This window comes from Aulonocara sp. 'chitande type north' Nkhata Bay, linkage group LG6, assembly GCF_057382095.1.
Source record: "Aulonocara sp. 'chitande type north' Nkhata Bay isolate Kocher_YH1m ecotype deep benthic linkage group LG6, A_spYH_male_GT1.1, whole genome shotgun sequence".
Taxonomy (NCBI): Eukaryota; Metazoa; Chordata; class Actinopteri; order Cichliformes; family Cichlidae; genus Aulonocara; species Aulonocara sp. 'chitande type north' Nkhata Bay.
Window position 1 is genome coordinate 6,498,077 of NC_141349.1, and position 20,755 is coordinate 6,518,831.

General features: G+C 39.6%; 1 protein-coding gene across 1 annotated transcript in view; it reads left to right on the forward strand.

Annotated features, from left to right (window-relative positions):
• Positions 1-20,755, forward strand: part of lcor (ligand dependent nuclear receptor corepressor) — a 79,312-nt gene that overhangs the window by 33,686 nt on the left and 24,871 nt on the right. The window contains exons 2-3 of the mRNA XM_086297479.1: positions 11,020-11,085; positions 17,980-18,059. Of these exons, the coding sequence (XP_086153605.1) occupies positions 11,020-11,085; positions 17,980-18,059 (146 nt within the window). The remainder of the gene's footprint in view (positions 1-11,019; positions 11,086-17,979; positions 18,060-20,755) is intronic.

The following is a 20,755-nucleotide window of genomic DNA, read 5'->3' on the forward strand; positions in this document are numbered from 1 at the left end:
TTCATTTAGTGCTTTGAGGTGTTTTTTTCTTCACAAAGTGCTTCACATTGCAAGGACATGAGAACATATTAAGAAGACAAAGCAGTGATGAAAAATATGAGCCTCTAAATCCAAAAAGTTGTGAAGAGAAGTTTGTTTAAGATGGCAATAGATTTTTAAATGACTGCACTTCACTGACTTCACAGAATAAAAATACATAAACAAGTTTGAAAATGTTTCTTTTAACCTCCTAGGACCTGGCGTCCACATATGTGGACATCACATTTTGGGTTGTCTAGACCAAAATACTAAATTTTGCTCTACAAGAGCCTGATATCCACTTACGAGGACATTATACTGCCTCTGTTTTATCACTATTTAAAACAAATATCCTCATATATGGATCTCATTTTTCTTAGAAACAAAAATTGGGTAAAAAAAAATCTGGTGATTCTTTGTTTTTACATTCATCAGGTCCCAATCAGCCCAAATATCAAAGAGAAATTAAAAATACATGCCGTGGAAGAGTTCGGGTCTTAGGAGGTTAAAGGAGAGTCTGCTAAACGGAGCTGGAGTGGTAAGCTGTTCCAGAGCCTTGTTGTCAAAGACTGTGAAAGGCTGTGTTCCCACTAGGTTTCAATCTTGTACCAGGGACAACTAATAGATTTTGAGCTTGTGAGTAAAAACGGCAGCATTTGATTTAACAAGAAGATGAGGTATATGTACTATAATTGTCGGGCTATAAGCCGCTACTTTTTGCACAAGCTTTGAACCCTGCGGCTTTTAGTCAGGTGCGGCTTTTCTATGGATTTTCCATGATTTTTGTCATATCGTAAGACGATTTGTTTTGTTTGTTCCGCTGTTGTACGGCACTACGTTGCCTGGCGGAAGGATCGGGGTTCGAGAGTGGTATGTTAGTCACATGTCCGTCCGCCAGGCAACGTAGTGCCGTACGAAGTAGCGCGAAAAACAAACTTCAAAGTAGCGCTACGCATTCAGCGGGAGGCGTGGATGACGAGCGGCGATAAACTTGCGAAAAGCAAGTTATGCTCAACTCCACCGGTGGATTCTGACAGCGTGGAAAAGTGCGAAAACATCCACGATCACCAACGGATTTTGAAGGGCTGGACTGCTGCATGATGGAGAGGAGGACACCGCCACGGCCCTTCTGAGGGTGTTCGACTCTGACACTGACAACGAGGATTTCTTTGGTTTTGAAAGTGACAACGAAGGAGAGAAGCGGAGAGTGGATGACGAAGCCATCCTGAGCCTGTTCGTTTCCGACATTGGAGAAGAGGACTTTGGTGGTTTTAGAGCGCAGGAAGAAGAGAAAGATGGTGAATGACTGACTTTTCTTCTTGTTAAAGCCGTGTCACTGCACCTGAGCCTAAAAGGTAGTCCGAATCTATTTTTCTGGTGTGCTGTAGGTTACTGTTATGTACTACATGTGCAAATATGTACCCATAACTTGTTTTTCAAAATATTAATAAAAGGGGTGTGTCTCCAAACAGCCATCTCTTTCCTGACAATTCCCTTTGTGCATATTCTCTTACATATGATAAGTCAACATTGAAACACCTGCGGCTTTTAGTCAGGTGCGGCTAATGTATGTACAAAACAGGATTTTCCCCTGATTTTAGCTTGTGCGGCTAATATTCAGGTGCGCTTTGTAGTCCGGGAAATACGGTATTCAATCTGATTCTGTAGTTTTCCATAGAGTCAAACTGGCCAAGTGTGAATGCACTGACTACAATCACGTGGAAAAGAAAACTTTGAAGGATTTTATAAAGTCTTGTGAAAAATTAAGTATCCTCTTACTGCTCATCAAATGATCAGCTGATGGTCTCACCAGAAATGGACACTTCAAATTCACCCCAAGGTCAGTGCAATGAGTCTGCATCTCACAGTCAGGCCTCAGTTAGCATTTAAAAGCTAAAGTTCATAACATTCGAATTACAAAAAGACTGTACAAAGAGCTGGAAGGGCTGCTGTTAGTAAGATGTTTTCTTTGAGAAAGAAGATGGCACTATGTAAAGCGGTTGCAAACAGATAAACTAAAAGACTTCTGGAGCAAAGTCCATGGCTGGAGGTTTCTGTTAAGACTATTTCTTTCCCACTGTTGCCAGGCTCTTGCTCACAGAGTATGTTTCTCTAGGGGTTAAATCTAAGATATATAATAGTGGTGTTAATTGTTCAAATTCTAAAATGTAAATGATCAGAAATATTAAAAACTCACACCTTCCTGTTCGGCATCAGTCGACTCTGTTTTTCCTCAGAGTCCACTCATCTTCTGCTCCTTCACACCCTCCACAGTTTATCACGTTAGCAGACAAAGTAATTGGCAGAAAACAAAAGAAAACACACAGTACCAGTCCCATTCTTTAATACATCAGTAATCACCACTATCTGCTTGCCCCCAAGAGGCCCTGCCTTACATAGTCCATAAATTCCCCATTTCTTCTTTAATTGTTTTCAATTAGCTTCTTGTTAGCACTTTCATATGTGGCATCATACGCCTGCACTTCCCTTTCTTCTCACTTTTTTCGCACTCTCGGGGCACACATGCAAAGCCAGAAGAGCTAAAATTCAAGAAGTGTTGAATGTTTGTGTTGGAGGTCAAGAAAACTGAAGATGACAAAAGTGGCTATAAATACTTGACAGCGTGACTAGAAACCATAGCAGAGGGACTGGGCACAGAGGTAATAGTTTCAGGTGTCATCAGCTGAAGATGAAAGGAAACACAGAGAGACATCTTCATCCTCCTTCCTGCTCACCACCACATAATGAAATAATTAGATAGTTAGAGAAGTAATTGGAATTTTTCTTTCCTCCCACTGAGACGTTCGCTCAGCGGCAGAAATGAGCAAAGAGAACAAAAAAGGGAGCACAGATTTGGAGCAGCCTCACCACACCCATCTGAGCCCAAGCCTGCCCCACTGCATTGTGGGGAGACAGGGAGCCAAATTTGCCTTGACCAATCGTTTGCATGTTCAGAGTCAGCTGTGCATATGCACTCGGCATATTTGTCTGTGCATTAGGGGAGGAGACTAATTTCACTGCTCTTGTTCGGTCGTTTGTTGTTTTGCGGCAGGGGGTGATTTGTCAACCAATCCGAGAGCTCGACCTAGTTTTTGTTCTCCTTTCTTTCCCAAAGCTGTGGGCACATTCAGAGGATACAGTCAAAGCACCGAAGCCAAAGTATGGTTCATGTTGTGGTACAGTGCATTGTTGTGTTGAGTCACCTTCTTATGAGACACCAGCGGACTTAAGTTGCTTTTGTAGCGTTCCTGCTGCGTTAACAAGCGTGTGTACGTGTGTGCAGTAGTTCTGGTGTGTTAGTCACAAAAATAGCTGCCAGCGCACATCAGCCTCCTTTCAGCTCATCACCGGATACTTCAGAGAAATGAGATGAGATGAGATTAGGGATTTAGTTTGCTGAGAAGCCGTCAGATTGAATCGGCACACTATGTTTAGGCTGCGTTCTTCCTTGTTTTCTCTAACAGTTTGTTTGACACTCTGTTTGACCACGCCTTTGGCCAGTCGTTGCTCATATTTGCTTTATTCATACTCGTCTTCAGTCTCCTGCACACACACCCACACATGCGCAAACATGCATGCACACGCTGCATGTATATGCATATACATACAACGTGCCGGCGGTGGTTGTGACTCTTAGTAAACACGCTTTTATATTTCTATTTGTTCTCGCACAGAGAAGCACTAAACGCTTCAATTGTTCCGCTGAAATTAGTTCTCCTGCAGAGAAGAAAGGATTTCATGTTTTTTTTCCCCTCTGCTGTGATATTTTGTCTCACAGTTCTTTTTGTCATTAGATTTTCCGTGTTTCAAAAGACTTCTCACTTTGCAAGAATGTTTAATTTGTGAACAGCAATCCAGCGCTGGTCTTTTTTTTAAAACCATGAGTTTATGATCTAAAATGATTTCTTTTAAAAATCTTCACATTCTTATGACTCGTTGATCTTATATTTTCTTCTCCCTTTGACACCATATTTGTAAAAGATTTTGCCATGCTCACTGACTCTTTTTTTTAAAAACCAGATATTGCAAAATTTGCATACTAATGGTATTTAAATCCTAAAATACAAAAAAGTAAGACTATTTTCGTAAGACTGAGCATATACAGTGAAGCCCCTTCAGTAAGTGAACAGTTGAAAGTCAGCTGACCTGGTTCTAACTACCACTAATCCTACATTAACATTTCTACATCCTCAGGTTTGCTTTCAATTTACAAAACGTCATCCTCTACATATGTAATCAAACACACTAAACAGTCTGAGCATGCTAAAGCAGCTGCACAGCCGTGCTGGTGACAGTGATATTAATCCAAATTTTTTCTTTTTGTTAGAGAGGAAAACTATAATATAGTGCCTCATTAAAGCATCCTTTCTTACTTGTGTGTCATCTGCAGCCTTGAAATCAGATGCTCAGTCTTCATTTAGACTCTGTGGCAAGGTCAAACAGAAATGTATTTCTTTGGAGCAGTCATTCAGGCATCATCCAGTCAAAGTAGATAGCTGATCCTAGGGGTGACATTGCTGTGAAGCTCATATTAAAAAACAAAAGACAGAAAAGCTTTTATTTTCTTTTAAATTTCAATAGCTACCAAGGCCAAAACTGTACATTTTATATGAGCGCACAAAGAAAAACACCAACAGTAGCAAAACGCAGTTCATAAAAAATATACAAACTTAATTTATTAGCAGGAAAGTTTTCATACTAATTACTTACAGCTACATCCTAATAGCTCCTATATATTTTAATTATTCTTGTGGCCACCAGTTTAATTTCAAAATAAAATACTTTTATGGTATATTTGACTGCACAGCAGCAACTACACTCTTCTTTTTTTATTGCTAATTTTTGTTTTGTTTTATTTTTCAGTCTCTCTTTATTTTGTTTTGGCTTATCAAGCTGTAGTATGTTAGAAAACTGTGCGTTCAGTATAGAATAGAACAAGAACAAATCCCTTTCAAGCTGTGGTTGTTACTACCTGATAAATGTAAGTGTAGAATTAGTGCTTTTAGAATTAGACCTTTTTATTTTATACTGGCTAGTGAACTTATCCTAGTGCCTCTAATCTGAAACAGAAAGCAAATGTGTAAAATCAACTGAAAACTGAAATAATAAATGTCTAAAATCTCGGATTTGATGTTTTGAATCTTTTGGGGTGGTGTGTGAAAAATGGCCACCTGTTGTTCCAGATTTCTCACCTATGTGAGATAGGTGAGAAATCTGGAACAACAGGTTATTCTTGCAGTAAATTCAGAGGTTCTGCTCGTTAACTTATAATGTGATGCTCCTGTGTCATTCCAAATCCGTGCGTCCTCACATTATCGCTGGCAGATGATATGTTTTAATCAGGGTCAAAGTGCAAAGAATGACAGAGAATAATGTCACAGAGAATGATGTTATTTTTACCGTTAAACACCAGTCTCTGTTTAAATTGCTGCTGCTATTTAGAACAGCTATATTCAAGAGGGCAGAGATCATAAACACCAGAGCTCTGCTGCACTGCGCTGATCAGACAAAGCTTTTTTTCTTCATTTTTTCAAGACATTTTTGTAATCATTATTGCAACTTTATTTTTTAACAAAATAATAATATCTAACTTAAATAGGCATGCCAATCACCATCCGCCCAATGTGGACAGTTGCGTTCTGGCTAGCTGTCTTGTCCACTAACTAATACTCAGGTTTTGCTGAACTAAAAAAGATGATTGTAACAGCTCTGTGTAGTAGTTACTGCTTTACTTAAACTTGCTTCTTAGGACCTTGAACAACACTTTAAACTGACAGTTTGTGGCTGTAATGGCCACTGTGGGCCCTGATTTCATAGGTAACCTTCTGTAATGTATTTACCACCTCATGATATTTAAAGTAATTCAGGATTTTCTTTTACTACTAATGGTAGTCACTTCTGTTTCTTGCCTTAGAGGTCTGAAATAATGCTGGCTGCTTATAACAAATAGAGAAAAGTGCCCGGTGTTTGGTGCGTCTCAGAGAGTACTGGGTTAGCCACACTTCATGTTGTTTTTAATAACACTTTGCATTTCCATCAGCTATATGTGGAATAGAAATTGTATTTATATATCACCTTTTATTATCTGTAAAGTAAGACTGATTTACAGTGGAAAACAAAAAAATTGAAAATATAGGCATAAACAGAAAAAGAAACAAATATGAGGCAACATAAAAATAGGCGTGAGTGAAAAGTAAAATCTGAATTAATAAAGCAGAATACGTCAAACATGTTACACGGCAATAAAAGCCACAAAGAAATGCAGTACGTGTCTGCATACAGCAACGCACACACACGCACACACACACACGCACGCACGCACGCACACACACAGCGATTAGCTACAGGTGTGGGAGAATATGGAAGTTTTTGAGAGTAACAGTTGTCATGGACTTTGAATCATCAAGCAGCTTGTTCCAGAGAACAGGATCAGCGTGACTGAAGACGGCCTCGTCAGAATAATTCTCACAGATTGACTTCTGTACGTTTATTTTACAGGTGTCAACAGGTTATCATCAAAGAGTGTTGGATATGTATTTAGAGGCCAAAAATTAAAGCCAAGCATATTTAATACATGCGTTTTTATGAGTTTTTGAGACTTCTCTTTTACCCTCAAAAAACGATATAAATTGCATGATAGATTTTTAATGACTAAATTGTAAATGTGATACAAATTAAAACTCATATATGCAGATTAAAAATAATATATCTTTTATATATTTTGCTTAAAGGTTCAACAAACACTCCATTATCAAATAATTAAGGATTTCTGGCAGTTGTTTCATGTTGCAGGTTTTAAAGGGTTAATAAATACTGAAGGTCCAAGTCAAAACAACTGAAATGGTTTAAAATATGTGTCAGTTAGAAAGATTGTTTTCCTTGTTCTTGTTCTTGCTAAGATTTAAGGGGGAAAAGGACATATTCTGATTTTATAGGGTTAAGGTTTGGATGTAATGACCTTGCAGGGATAAAAAAAACTGTAAAGAAATTGAAACCCTAGCTTATTAGAGTGTTAGGAGGAGTAAATGATGCTCAGTTATTCCCTCCAGTTTGCACTCCCATGTATTGTCTCATTTTCATGACCCTGGATTTATTCGACTTGGATTAAGGATTTCTACCAGGACCGTTTTTTTGTAACTTTTGTAAATGTCAACCCTACAACACCACAATTAATGTCTCCTGGAAAGATTGTCTGAAACTGTGTGATATTATTCATGTTTCCTTTTTTTATTCAACCATATCCATCTCTCCTCCTCCCTAACCCTCTCTATTACAGCCAGGCTTTCAGCTATAAACAGTTCTAGGAGACCACATACCTGCACTCCTTACTGCTGTTAGGGTTAATTAGGTATTGATTTGATCAGGACCAGGCAAGGGGCCTTATTCTAAAGGCTTTGGTCACAATGAATTATTAATGTTCATACAGAACTATATATAGTGTGCATCCAGTGGTCACAAGAAAGTCAAGCGTTGGTTCCTCTGTGCTGCTTAACCCAATCCCTGTTTGCTCCCCTCTCTGCTTCCTGCTCAGATTGATTGCACTACTTCCTTCAGGGTCATGTTCATTTTTTTTCCTTTTGGCTGTTGGAAATTTGAGAGATGTTGTTTCTTTACACGTTTGGGTGTGCTTTGATTTGACAAGCACACCCTGAGTGAATTTTTTAGTTGCTTCATTGCTCTTGACAAATACAAAGCAGCGCTGTGAGAGCACCGAGAGGCAGACTTTTACCAATCTGATGTTGATGGTGTTTTCCTAAGAGATATATCCACACAATATTTTTTTTTTTAAAAAGGTCCAAATCTGGTTAACGCCAAGCAGAAACATCAGTGAATGAATGCCAAAACTGCAGTTCATCTAATAACCCAAAGTGAGCCTCCTTTCAGCCTTGAGGAAGTCTGTCTGTTACGAACAAAAGCTTTGGTCTCTGCAGAGTTTCCAGCCTTCATAATAACTTGCAGCTAACGAAGCTTGCTAGCATTAGTTGATTAGCATCTTCTAGTCTAAATATGGCAGCTTTTAGCTCCAAGATTCCAAAATGGTGGCAGGCATTATGTGGCTACATCCATCTATTATATAGAGTGTGGGGTTATCATATTTTCTGTCCGCTTTCATTAACTCGTAAACATACCATAAAATGCCAAAGCTTTAATTAAAAAAATAATGGCTCCTAGTGTAAAGTTGCCGAGCATGTATGTCTACATCATCCACTTCTTCTTTATCGTTAAAGTGCTGTGTGTGTTATACCCTGCATGTGCAGCAGCTTCACCGTGATTCACTGCATCGGTCATTTGTTCACATATTTGCCACAATTGCTCGTCATGTGCACCGAAATGCACACCGTTCAGCTTGATGTCTGCTGATTCTGTGCATGTGTGCATTTTTGTGTATGTGCCTCAGTTTTGGTCATGCTCCTCTCAGCTGTGCTGCTGTACAGTGAAGTGAAATGAAGTGGCACAGTGGAGATTTTAAAGATTTGTGTGCGAGAGAAAGAGGAAGAGAGTTTATATTCACATGTATTTTTGCATAACACAATGACACAGTCCCGGATGCCATAGTGTGTGTGTGTGTGTCTGTGTGTGTGGTCTCTTTCTACTAAGTCATGTGTGACTGCTTTTGGACCAGCAGTGTGTGTGTTCACTAACTGACCTACATTTCTGGAGCTTTTTGCCAGTGGCTCAAGAGACTTTGTCAGCGTTATCTCATCTAGCCAATCACAGCCCCTAATCTCATTTTGCCCAATCGCATCCCCAATCTCATGTGTCCAATCATGGCTTTGGCCTTCGGGGGAGTCATCTTCTACTCTACCCGGGCTTCTGTCAGAGAAGCGTTTGCGGCTGACTGTACCTTTTAAACACTCACCATCTTATGGGCCAAATAGAGCAGCAGCTCAGTAATTTTGACTTTCAGCGCTGATTTCTCATGCAGCGCTGCAACCCTAATTATATCCCCCCAGCTTGAAAGGAGAGCTGTGTTTCTGCACACATTGCCAGCTGGAGAGGAAGGAGAAAAAATTGAAGCTTTTGAAAATTCTTTGAAGCTTCTGTTTTTTTGTTATCAAAGCCGTCTTTGTTGGTTGCATGAATTTTGCATGTGCAGGTTTAAGGGAACTGTGATGTGCGGGTGTGTGGTAAGCTGGGTAGGTGGATGTGTTTTCATACAACATGTTTTGCAAAATATAAAAAAGTGCCCATCACAATAGGTTTAATCAATACCATCCATGTGAATAGCAACTATAAAATACTAACTTCATTAAAAATATTAACTTAAAAATTTAACACATTTGGTTTGATGCTACTTGAATTGTTTCTAATCTAGTGCTGTAATCTATATAGATTATATAAAGTAGCTGTGTATTTATCGATAAGGGAGGACCTGTTAAATAGATGATGCTGGAGTTGTTGCAGTAGTTATCATGTTATTTAATTTTAAACTCAACCTGAGCTGGATTTTGCCAGACAAACGTCCTGAGTAATATTTCTGTATGTGTTGTTGTGTCACCACATGGCAGATGTTTCTGGAAATTAAAACATACGCACAAGTTCATTTGTATCTGGCTGTAGGCCAACACAAGCCTGGAGAGTAAGGGACAGATAATGAGGGATTTCTTTCTGTATCTCTTTCACAAACACACACCATTTCACATACTTTTTTCAGTGTTCCTGCACGTCTAAGCGCATAATCAGTAATGTGCTCATTGTTTTAAAACCAAGCGTATAAAGTCAAATTTTCATGGTGAAAATGAAAAAAAAAAAGGGACTTGAAAAGCATCTGGAAATAAATACAGTGTTTGATAGATACACCGTCAGATTAAAGCTGACCGCTATTGTTGCGGTCACAGTTTGAAACCAGTGTGCTCAGATAGTCTAGAAGTTGAAAACCAGCTGTCTCGTGTCGTGTATTAATTACGGCAAAACAAAAATAAGAGCAAAATCAAACCAGATCCATTCCAACTGCGTTTCTTCCACATTGGATTGAAACCTATAAAATGCAGCAATCCTTGAATCTTTGACCTCTTTCCTATATTGGTTGCTTATAGTGTTGGTGCTGTGGGAGCTGAAGTGTTGCTGCTGACTGTAATGATTTTATAACAGAAATACATTTCCATGCAGGCTCTGGTTTTTCAGTCTCTGCTATTCCTGCGAGTAAAGAAGCATGGCCTCACACTGTCATCTTCAGCACCGAGCGAAGTGCCCACACTTGAACTGTGTTCGTGTGTGAGTGCATGCAGCGTCCTGCACGCACCCCTCCAACCCTTCCATCCCCTGCTCAAAATGCACACACATTTAAACACACATATGTCTTTGTCTCCGTTTCTCTCCGTCTGCCTCTGTTTCCATTTAGTGGAGGATGGGTTGGGGGGAGGAAAGAGAGAAGAAAGGTGGAGGTGGTGGTGGGGGGTGGTCAGGTTGAAAATTACAATACGTATTTATGGGTTTTTTTGTGTGCTGTTGCTTGGCAACACCACATCGGGGGTATTTACAGTTAATAAAAAGTGAGTGACATTAGCTTGGTGTATTAGAGGTAAATCGCTCATTTGCTTTAAGAGCTAGAAAGAAAGTGTGTGTGTTTGAGTGTGTGTGTCTTTTCTTTTTATTGTGTGTGTATATGTAATAAGTGCTCACTGAGCCTTATCTTTGTAGATATTTAACTCTTTGTGTGACCGAAAGGCCTTTGTTTTTGTGCTCTAACATCATTCTGTGTGTGTGCGTATACAAATATATTTTCATATTTGTGTGCACACATAAAATAATATATTGCTAAATCTTTACATTTTCATTTAAATAGTTTTTTTTCCCACATTTATTATTATATCGCTTTTTCTTTCTTTTGTGCATCAGCAGAAATCTATCCCAGGAGAAAAGCACGTTGTCATCACATTTCCTCCTTAAAAGAACGATTGTTTTATTCCACGCAGCTGTATTTTTGGTCGCTGCCATTAGTTGTTTCGATGGGAACTGTGTCAGCTGGCATTAACGTCACATCTTGTCTGTCTTTCACAGGCTTTGAAAGCATCTTGGAAGGCTTGTTTGGGCCGGGACTAGTCAAAGACATCACCCTTTTCCAAGGTAAACATGCAAAACAAACAAATCAGCATTTGCAAATACAACTGTATACAAACGCACCGACCATAGTTAGCAACGCAAATGGCAGTCTGTCCTACCGAGTCTTTGGCAGCTGACGTACCAAGTAACACACACGTGATGAAACTGTGAGGGGAAAAAATGGGAACTTTAATAAAATGAAATAAACAAAACAACAAAATGGATATTTATTGAGAGAAAAATAAAATAAATCTTTTTTATCAGTGACAATGTTGTTTGGAAGGACTAAAGTCATTTTCATCTTGTGCTCTGGAGAGCTTTTATATATTTCTGTTTTTAAAAAAAACAATAGACATGCACATACAGCAGGAGCTCAGCTCTCAATTTAGCTTAGTGTTATTCAGCGTGAGAGACACTGTGGACCTTCAATAAATATATACTGACATGACAATGAGCGACACAGCATCTCCCCATTGATCTGACTTTAAAACATTTATTGCCTACAGAAGTGACGCTGCTGCAGAAAGCATTTAGAATACAAAACAATATGATTAATTCATACAATAGCCTTTCATTTATACAGGCCAGATGTCACTAAACAGAGCTGGAGAAGGACAAAAACTGGCAGCCTGGACCAGCTGAGCTTGATGGTTTCTCTGGTAATGAGGCTCTCACTGCTCTCTAATGGTCTGATGCTAGAAGAGCTGGTAAACGGCTAAATACAGTGCAAAAAAATAGTGACTTAAATGCATCTGCTACGACTGCATTCACGGTGAGAGCACGAGCAGCAGAAACAGGGCTCGGTCTGAATCACACAGCTGATGTCACAGATCAGCACCACCCTGCAGATGTGTCTTCATGCTGACTTGAATGTGGATCTGCACATCTGTATTAAAATATAAAAATAATATTATGGTGTATGCAGTCATTCCTCTTTTTCATAAAATCCAACATGCCAGGTCTTTTGACCTTTACTTGAACCTTTATGAGATTTTTCTTCTGTCATCTTAGATGCTTTTAGTTGTAGAATATTCAAATATTCGCCTCTTCAAATTTTGTTAGAAGATTTAGCTATTGTTTATATCCCTTCGGCACAATCTCTTTTTCCCAAATGAATCCATCAAAAAAAAAGGAGAGTAGAAAAACTACAGACACAAGAACAGCCCTCCCTCTTTGCTGTGCTTATTTGGTGAGTGATTAGCAAGGCCTCAGAGAGTTCCAGAGAGCAGCGCAGCATCTTCTGTTGCTTTTTCCCTGAGTGATCACTTTGCATATAAATATAGCCCAAGTTACAGCAGAGCCATTGTCTTTATCTCTTATGTATGTTGATTTTTTTATTCACATGTATTACTACCAGCTGAGCATCATTTAAAGGCCACAGTCTACATGAATGTATTTCTCACCATGTCTGTCCCTTTATGTCCTGATGTCTGCTTATAATAATAAAGCACCATGTCACATAGCTCACATAATCTAAAACCAGTTACTTGAATGATCAGAACTACAGTAGAGCCCCTTTGGGATCTGGTAATATTGGATATTTGCATCACGGATGAGCAACCAATAGATCTGCAGATCTGTGTCATGCTGTCAAGTCAAGGTGGACCAAAACATCTGAGGAATTTTTCCGGCACCTTGTCGAATCTATGCCACAAAGAATTAGATGCCATTTTATTAGGTATGCTTTACTAGCACTAGGTTTGACCACCTTTTTCCTTCAGACCTGCCTTGAGTGTACAGGTGTTGAACTCCAGGCCTCGAGGGCCGGTGTCCTGCAGCCTTTAGATGTGTCCTTGATCCATCACAGCTGATTTAAATGGCTAAATTACCTCCTCAACATGTCTTGAAGTTCTCCAGAGGCCTGGTAATGAACTAATCATTTGATTCAGGTCTGTTGACCCAGGGTGATATCTAAAACCTGCAGGCCACCGGCCCTCGAGGCCTGGAGTTTGACACCCCTGCTTTAGTGGAAGAAGCGTTAAACAATCACAGTGTACACATTTTCCAGCGCTCAATCATATGCTGGTTCCCCAGTCTGTCATCCAAACTGGTGAACCCCAGTGCATATGTAAATTTATGAAGTATATTTGTGGTTGCACAGCATTGTCTGTGTGATGACTGCTTTCATTCACATTCTGAAACTCAGGATGCCATAAACACAGGTGGTGTGTTTGCATTCAGGTATTCTATCATCTGTGCCTCTTCCCCCATGCACAACACTCACAGTACTTATAGGAATTACAAAATTAGTTTTTACATCAGCAAAACCCAATTGTTACATGTTCTCATAAATATCACGTGACTAAAGCGAAGGAAGGCTGCCCGGCTCACTCTCTCACATGCACTCTCAGAAAAAACAAGGTCAACATGGCGTTCTGGTGTCATGTGACCCATCCCCCACCAACTTAGAGCATTTTTGGAATATTTCGGGCATGTCATTTTCAATCATGCGTTACACTCGTGCGCAGACATACACACATATATACATTGTCTCCCAAGTAAAGGTGGCACATGAGGCAGCAGTGAAGCCTCCCTCACGTAAAAACACAAACGCCTAGCAAAAGTTAATCTTTGTGACTTGAAGAGGAAAAAAAACCCAAACAAAATGCTGTCTCATGAATTCTTTTCCCTCAAAGGGCCCTCACCCTCCTTTGTGTTTCCCAGACTTTCTGTTTAAAGCTGAAGTCAGCCAGCTCTCAATTTAGAGTTATATATTTACTGATTTGAGTCCTGTGGGCGCAGAAAACTTTCTCAGCCTGCGATCAAAATGTCAGAAATGTTAAAGGTCTGTTTAAGAAAGAAGGCGCTGCTACGTGATTCAGAGCAAGTGAAGCTGAAGTCTGATGATTGCAATAGTTGCCGGTAGCTTCCATGTTTTTTTCCTGTTTTTTGGTCAGTGGTTCGCTGTAATCTTGTCCACAAAACCAAACATATAAACATAATTATGCAGGGTGCTGAGGGGCATACACTAAGATATGCAAAGATATACAAGCTCACGTTAAACAGCATAGATGTACATTACAGAGAAATCACATCTGCGGTAGCTTGGAAACCGTGTATCTCTTAATCTCAAAGAAACCTGCATTTTCTCAGTTGTCACGTTTACGAAAGCAGGCCGCTCAGGCTCAGGTATGCTGAGCTGATTATGTGCATGTAAACAAGCCGAGAGCTGAGCAGGGCCCCACACACACACACACACACACACACACACACACACACACACACACACACACACACACACACACACACACACTGAAAGCTTCCTCTAAACTGTGCCAGTATCGCCTTTGTGTTTACTACTTGCACACACTCACAAATACCTTGAATACTGTTAGGGTGGGGTGGGGGTTAAGCTAGCTGTGGGACTGGAGCTTAATTGGCGCATTCCCAGGGATACTGTAAGTGGCACAACCATGGGGTTCAAGCACAGCTCACCTTTGACCTTATTCATTCCTGTCCCGGAGACAGAGATGCACAAAGAAAACGAGAGAGTAGTAACTGAATCGTCTGCACGTCTCGCAGGAAAATGATGGGAAGCTGGAGATTTCAGGCACATATCTGCACACACACTTTAAAAAAGGGGAAAACTAGCAGACCCTATTTATAGGATTTGAACAGGTTCTTCTTAAAGAAGCATGCTGGTGTTCCTCCTGACCGGATCTTACTTGTGTGTCTTACTCTGCTGTAGGGTGTGATCGCGAGGTGAAGCAGATTAAACTGTTAGCCAGAGGGGACAGAAAAGCAGCGGTTGGGATTTAGTTACTCTTTAACTCCAAATCCTATTGGTTATATTTTCATCTTCAGATATTTCATTTTTGGCAGCCTGTTGTCTTGTTCAGTACAGCGCAGCGTGAAAATCCATTTTTAAACCTTCTTTGTAATCGATTACACCGAGGCATCAAGTGCAAAGGGAGTGCTTTGCGTCGCCTCAAAACAAATAATATAGCTTTTACAAAACTGATTGCAGACTTGATGTTCACTGTAAGGGATTATACAACTCAAACAAATTGGATTATTGATTTTCTAATCTTACAAAGTAATGGAAGGTCATGGTATGGCACAAAGAAACAAACAAAAACTCCTGGAATGTCATCTGCTTGTCACTTGCCATTGCCCGCCTGCCCTCGTGTGCTCTGTTTTGCCCTGCTTTGTTTTTCAGTTATTGTCAAACTATAAATGTGAAAAAAATACAAGTTAATAATATATTCACATTTATAGCTCAAATATTATTGTTTTTCATGTTTGGGATTATTAAATTCCTTGTTCAGAACAAAGGTATCCTGTAAATATCCATATAAATATAAAGATTTTCCTTTCTTTCTTTTATTATTCTTTTCATGCTCATAAATGGCAAACAAGGAAAAAGAAAAAAAAAGATAGAAAGTTAAAGGCATGGATGGACACAGTTGCCGATATTAGCTTGTTGCAGAAACATCTATTCCCAGCACGTATGCCAGCTCACAGTCGACACAAAGAAGGAAATTGAAATAAATACGATTCCTTTAATCAAATTGACCTTACTGTGAATAAAATGTAGATTATCTGTATCAGCAGTGTAAAGAGTGCAAGGATGAGTGGAAATGCATGCAAGCCATAAACCCAACAAATGGAGAAGAGAGATGGATTGTGCAAACCCGGCCCTCTGATAAAGCAGTCACTGGAGCGGTGCCAGGTGTGGCTCCCCTATGGACCCACCTCTGCTACTCTGCCCTCCTCCCACACAGAAACACGAACAAACAGAGTGGGGAGGGGTCATCACAGTAACAAGACGGGACAGGGTAGAATTGCTGAACATGGCTTCAGGTCATGTACAAATGGTTTCTTTATTATGTCAGAGTGGACTGTATATATTTACATTTCTGTATGTGTTAAATGCAGCAGTAAAGATGAGCATCAACATATTTTTTTAATATTCTACTGTTTTTTGATTTGTTTTTGTTTTTAAATGTTGCTCTTCATTTGGACCTAAATAAATCAGGTGGTTCCATCCTGCTATTTTTCTAAAATTGCAAAAGATGAAGGTTTTTTTCTTTCTTTAAGGACAATACTGCACAATAAAGGAAATTACATAAAAACAGAGATTTTACTGCTTTATGTCTTGAAATGACTGGGTAATAGTGACGCGAGAAGAAAAAACCCCAAATGAATCAAGAACAAGAAATATCGAGTTGTTTGATGAGACCGAGGGCATTCCTATACATATGGAAACAAATGCATTAAAGCAAAGCAGTTTGTGCTACAGATATATCACAGCAGAACTGCAGGCATCCCTGTGTGATGTTAAAATGAACATCATACACCTTACATTTATCAGATTTTCACAGTTTAAGGAATAAATTCTCACGGCGTAACACTTTGTGAAGCACTTTCACCTGAGATTCAGCGTGTTTGCTTAGTTGCTGAAAAGGTGTCATTTTGGAGATGGGAAGTTTTGAATTGGCACACACTTCATGTTCACAGGATGTTCTGATATTGTTCTGTCTCTCTGTGGAGCTGACTCGTCCCTCCTTTTCCCTCCTATATATATATATATATATATATATATTGTTTTAAATGGAGGTGTAATACCATGGCAACAGCTCAGCTGTAGCCAGTGTCCTCAGCTCAGAAGGTGCTATGTTGGTAAAAATGTATTTCTGCTGCTGACATCATCTAAATCAATCATCATTTAATCATAAGAGGACAATCACAGGATTATTATTGATATGAGAAACCACTGATCAGAGGTTGTTGTTGTTTTTAATTGGATTATATGGAGCTTTTATGGTTTATGTCATACATGTTTAAAATTACAAAACTTGATATTTTGATTTCAGCTTCCACCTCTCCATCAGCCTGAGATGAGATCAGAACCACACACCCAGTAATATCTGCCCATTCTGTGCACAGAACAACAAAACAACAACAACAAAAAGTAAAACTAGTCAAGCCTCCAACAGCAAATAATTAATTATAAATGTTAAGTGAAAAGTAATAGTAACATGCAGCTAATTTGTTCTGTATAAATATAAGAGTGTTTACACACGTCGCCATTTTTGCAACCAGAATTTTCTGTAAACATAAATTTTTGTGCTGACACATTTGCATTTATAGTAGAGAAATGCATTATATTTCTATACAAGTGTAGAAATATATCTTTAGCTGCTCAGATTTGCTTTAAATGTGATTTTGTGGTTCTCTTAATTGCCCACAATGCTCGTGTGTATTTGATCAGTTACATTCTCTTTTGAAATGTGAATTTAGAGCAGAGTAAAACACCTGCAGAGGCAGAGAGTCTGTCAGGATTTTTGGCTTAATGATTGGAAGCTCATAAAACTACAGGGAGACACCAGTGAACTTTGTCATCCAGAAAAACACATTTAAGAGAAATCAGTTTTGGAAATTGGACATTCTTTGTGAAGACGGCTTCAGGGCGTGAATCTCTCAAACTGACCCAGATATATGCACAAAGACGTCCACGCTGCTTTTGGAGGTTTAAGGCAATAATGTGCCTGATACCTGATTGAGCTTATCTGTCAGTCACAGGTGTGGTTCATTTTTACACGGCATGCTTGTGGACTGAATCGCTGGAATTTAGTCAGTCACTGTAATTAAAAGTGAATCACTTTATTGCTGTTGTTGATCTGGGTGGTGGTCCCTGAGCTGTCAGTCTCTCTCGGCTTATCAGTCTGGATTTCTCCCTCGATTCATATACACCTCGCTAATGATCTGCACCTGGATATTCAAACTGAATAATTGTAGTAGCGCCTCGCAAATCAAGTAAAACACACATTAAACCTTCACCACGTTGTTTTGCTCTTTGTTTCTACTGTTACACTAACAGATTCTGCTCCCGGGTAGCACATCAGTCAACTTATGAGATCCTGAGCATTATGGGAGTTTGAGTTAGTCATTAATTGCATACTTTCTGTCATGCAGACTGCGAGCCAGAGGAGGTGTCTGACTGGTCCTTTGATGAAAACTGTCTCTTCTGCTGCTTAAGACGTGAGAAAGTCAAGGTAGGTGCAGTTCAGTCTCCCTTTTAGATAAGACCCTCTCATTCTAATTACATGGCTGTGATTTCACAACTCTTCAGAAGCTGCTGGGTGGTATCACTTTTACCTCACAACACGAAGGTGCCTGATGTAAATGGAGCAGGGTTTTTTTTATATATAATATGGAGTTACATTAGGTTTTGTTTTCACCTGAATAAACTAATGTTAGCTTTTTAGCAGCACACTCGATTGAACAATTTGTTTCAAAGAATAAGCAGACTACAGAATATGGGGGGTGATGGGTGGGGGCTACATTTTATAATGTATAACTGTGTAATTGTGCTGTGGCATAGCTGGGTTTATTTATTTCATACTTTGAGTGCAAAGGAAAACATTTTTTTAAGTTTTTATTTGTTTTCATAGATGTGGTTACTGGGAATTAACCACATTAATTATTAGTTAGGAGAGCAAGATACAAATAGATAACTTAATACCCACCCTTTCTCTTCCACATATCCAGTTAAGAGTCAAAGGGATGCTGGAGACTATCCCAGCAGTCATAGTGTGAGAGGCAGGATACATCCTGGACAGGTGTTATAGAGCTAGACGGCTACATTTACACATGGGGGTTAGGTCACCAAGTAACCTAACCCCATGCATTTCTTCGGACTGTGGGAGGAAGCCAGAGTACCTGTAGAGAACCCCAACTCACTGGGTTTCAACCCAGGGTCTTCTTGCTGTGAGGCAAACCACACCACCATCCCTGCACCCAACTTAATAATTGCAGCTTTTGTCCAAAGGAAAAAAACGTTTACATTTTTAAACGGCCCTCAATATAAGATGTGTATTAGAACACACTTTTATTATCTAAGGCTTACAAATAAGATGTAAAGGCCTTGAATAATGTATAACAACATGTTCCACTGAATGCGTGCTGTGAGTGTGGAGAAGGGGAATGTTTCACTGCAGTGTTGTACAAATTTAAAAAAAATAAAACATGATGTGCGTTTCAATTAGCTATTTCCTCGCTAACATTGTCGCTAACAGAGGTGAATACTGCTCTCTGCCTGATACAGCACTTATGTTACTTTCATGAAGCAGCTCATTTTCTTTGTCCACGTGTTCTGTATTTTAGTTCACTGCCAGTTTTAAGTTTTCTATTGAAAAATACCACATCTTTGTCTCTCTCCTCCTCCTGGTGCACTACTTGTTATTTGTGTTGTTTAACCATCCGTGGTCTTGACCCCAATTTAGCCTATAAAAGGACTGTGACATAATGATTTGGAGGTGAGTGAGTGAGTGTGTGTGTGTGGAAGGAGGAGGAGGATGCTGACATGATTGTAAATTAGTTGGTCTCCCACAGTAGCCTAGATGCTGGTACACCCTCACAGTTTCTTAGCCCAACAAAAAGCATCCTGAACAGAATAATAATGAGTTTATTGGACAAGCTTCTATTTAATATATACAAATGCAAGCATGTGTTCATCGTGCTTCTGCTCATTCTGCTGTGCAGAAGGCCTTCGTGTTTTGCGGCCATTCATTGTTACCGCCCTCCGCTGCACTTAAAAATGAGGAACAAAAAGAGCAAGGATGCTACGGGGCCCTCAACAGTCTCTGGATGATTCCAAATGGGCTCCCTTGTTGCATGTGGCCTCCGCTCTCTTATCACCACAGTCGCCATTATAAACACCGTAGGGGGTGATGTGGATGAAAAGAAAAATTCTTTTTTAAATATCAGAAGAAAGTAGAAACGACTTGTTAGTCTGGAGGCTGTAATAAGAGATGAGTCACATATGTTGTGTTAATTAACATATCAATATTATCATATGCTTTTGAATGCATTTCTATGAGGGCAGTTGATTGGGGGAGGGACACTGAAGCCTAAAATATGCACAATAATTTATAAGAAATCATCTTATAGCTTTAATGCCTGTCACAGTGTTCATTAGCAGACTTTTTGTCTTTTCATTTGTTTTTGTTCGTTTTATTTATTTTTTTTTTGTTCCTATTTAGCTCAGGGTAAGTACTTTTTGGGATGTTGACCTAATGTATATGTGGACACATGTATGAAAGAAAGGTATGTGAGAATAAACAAGGAAGGGAAGGAAGTTAGGAGGGGGCGTCCTTCTGTCAGACATACATTGTTGCTTGTTTTTCAACTTGACCCTGGTCCGACCCCCAGGGTCGACCATCTGTCTGCTAAAAACATCCCCATTTTTCCACCACTCACTACCATCTCCGAGCCCCCATTGGCCTCTGCCTTTCTCTGCGCATGACGCCATGTAGCAGTAGCTAACTGTAGCTGCGTTGCCAGAGCTCACTTGTGCATGTAATAGCATAATCACAGATAAGATATGAATAAAAAAACTGAAGCAGTTATCGGAGTAAAATCAATTACACAAAACCTTGCAGGGTTTCCAGAAGGTTTATTTTTTCCACCATATTTTCTAAATACTCAATAACTGTTAGCCGCTCACATAATGCAAACCATGGCACCTCAATTACATTCGTCTTCTACGCTCAAATACAGGTTTTTATTAATATGTTAGGGTTTCAAGTGCTCTCCCTGTCTCGCCATTATTACCCTCTGCTTGTTTGCAAGATGCCAGAGGAGCTTCAGTGGGCGGGAACCATCGATTCATTGATCTGAAGCCATGCAAACCACCAGCAGAAAGAGAGCTGAGGGGTTAAAATAAAGAGAACAGAGACTGGAGAAAGCT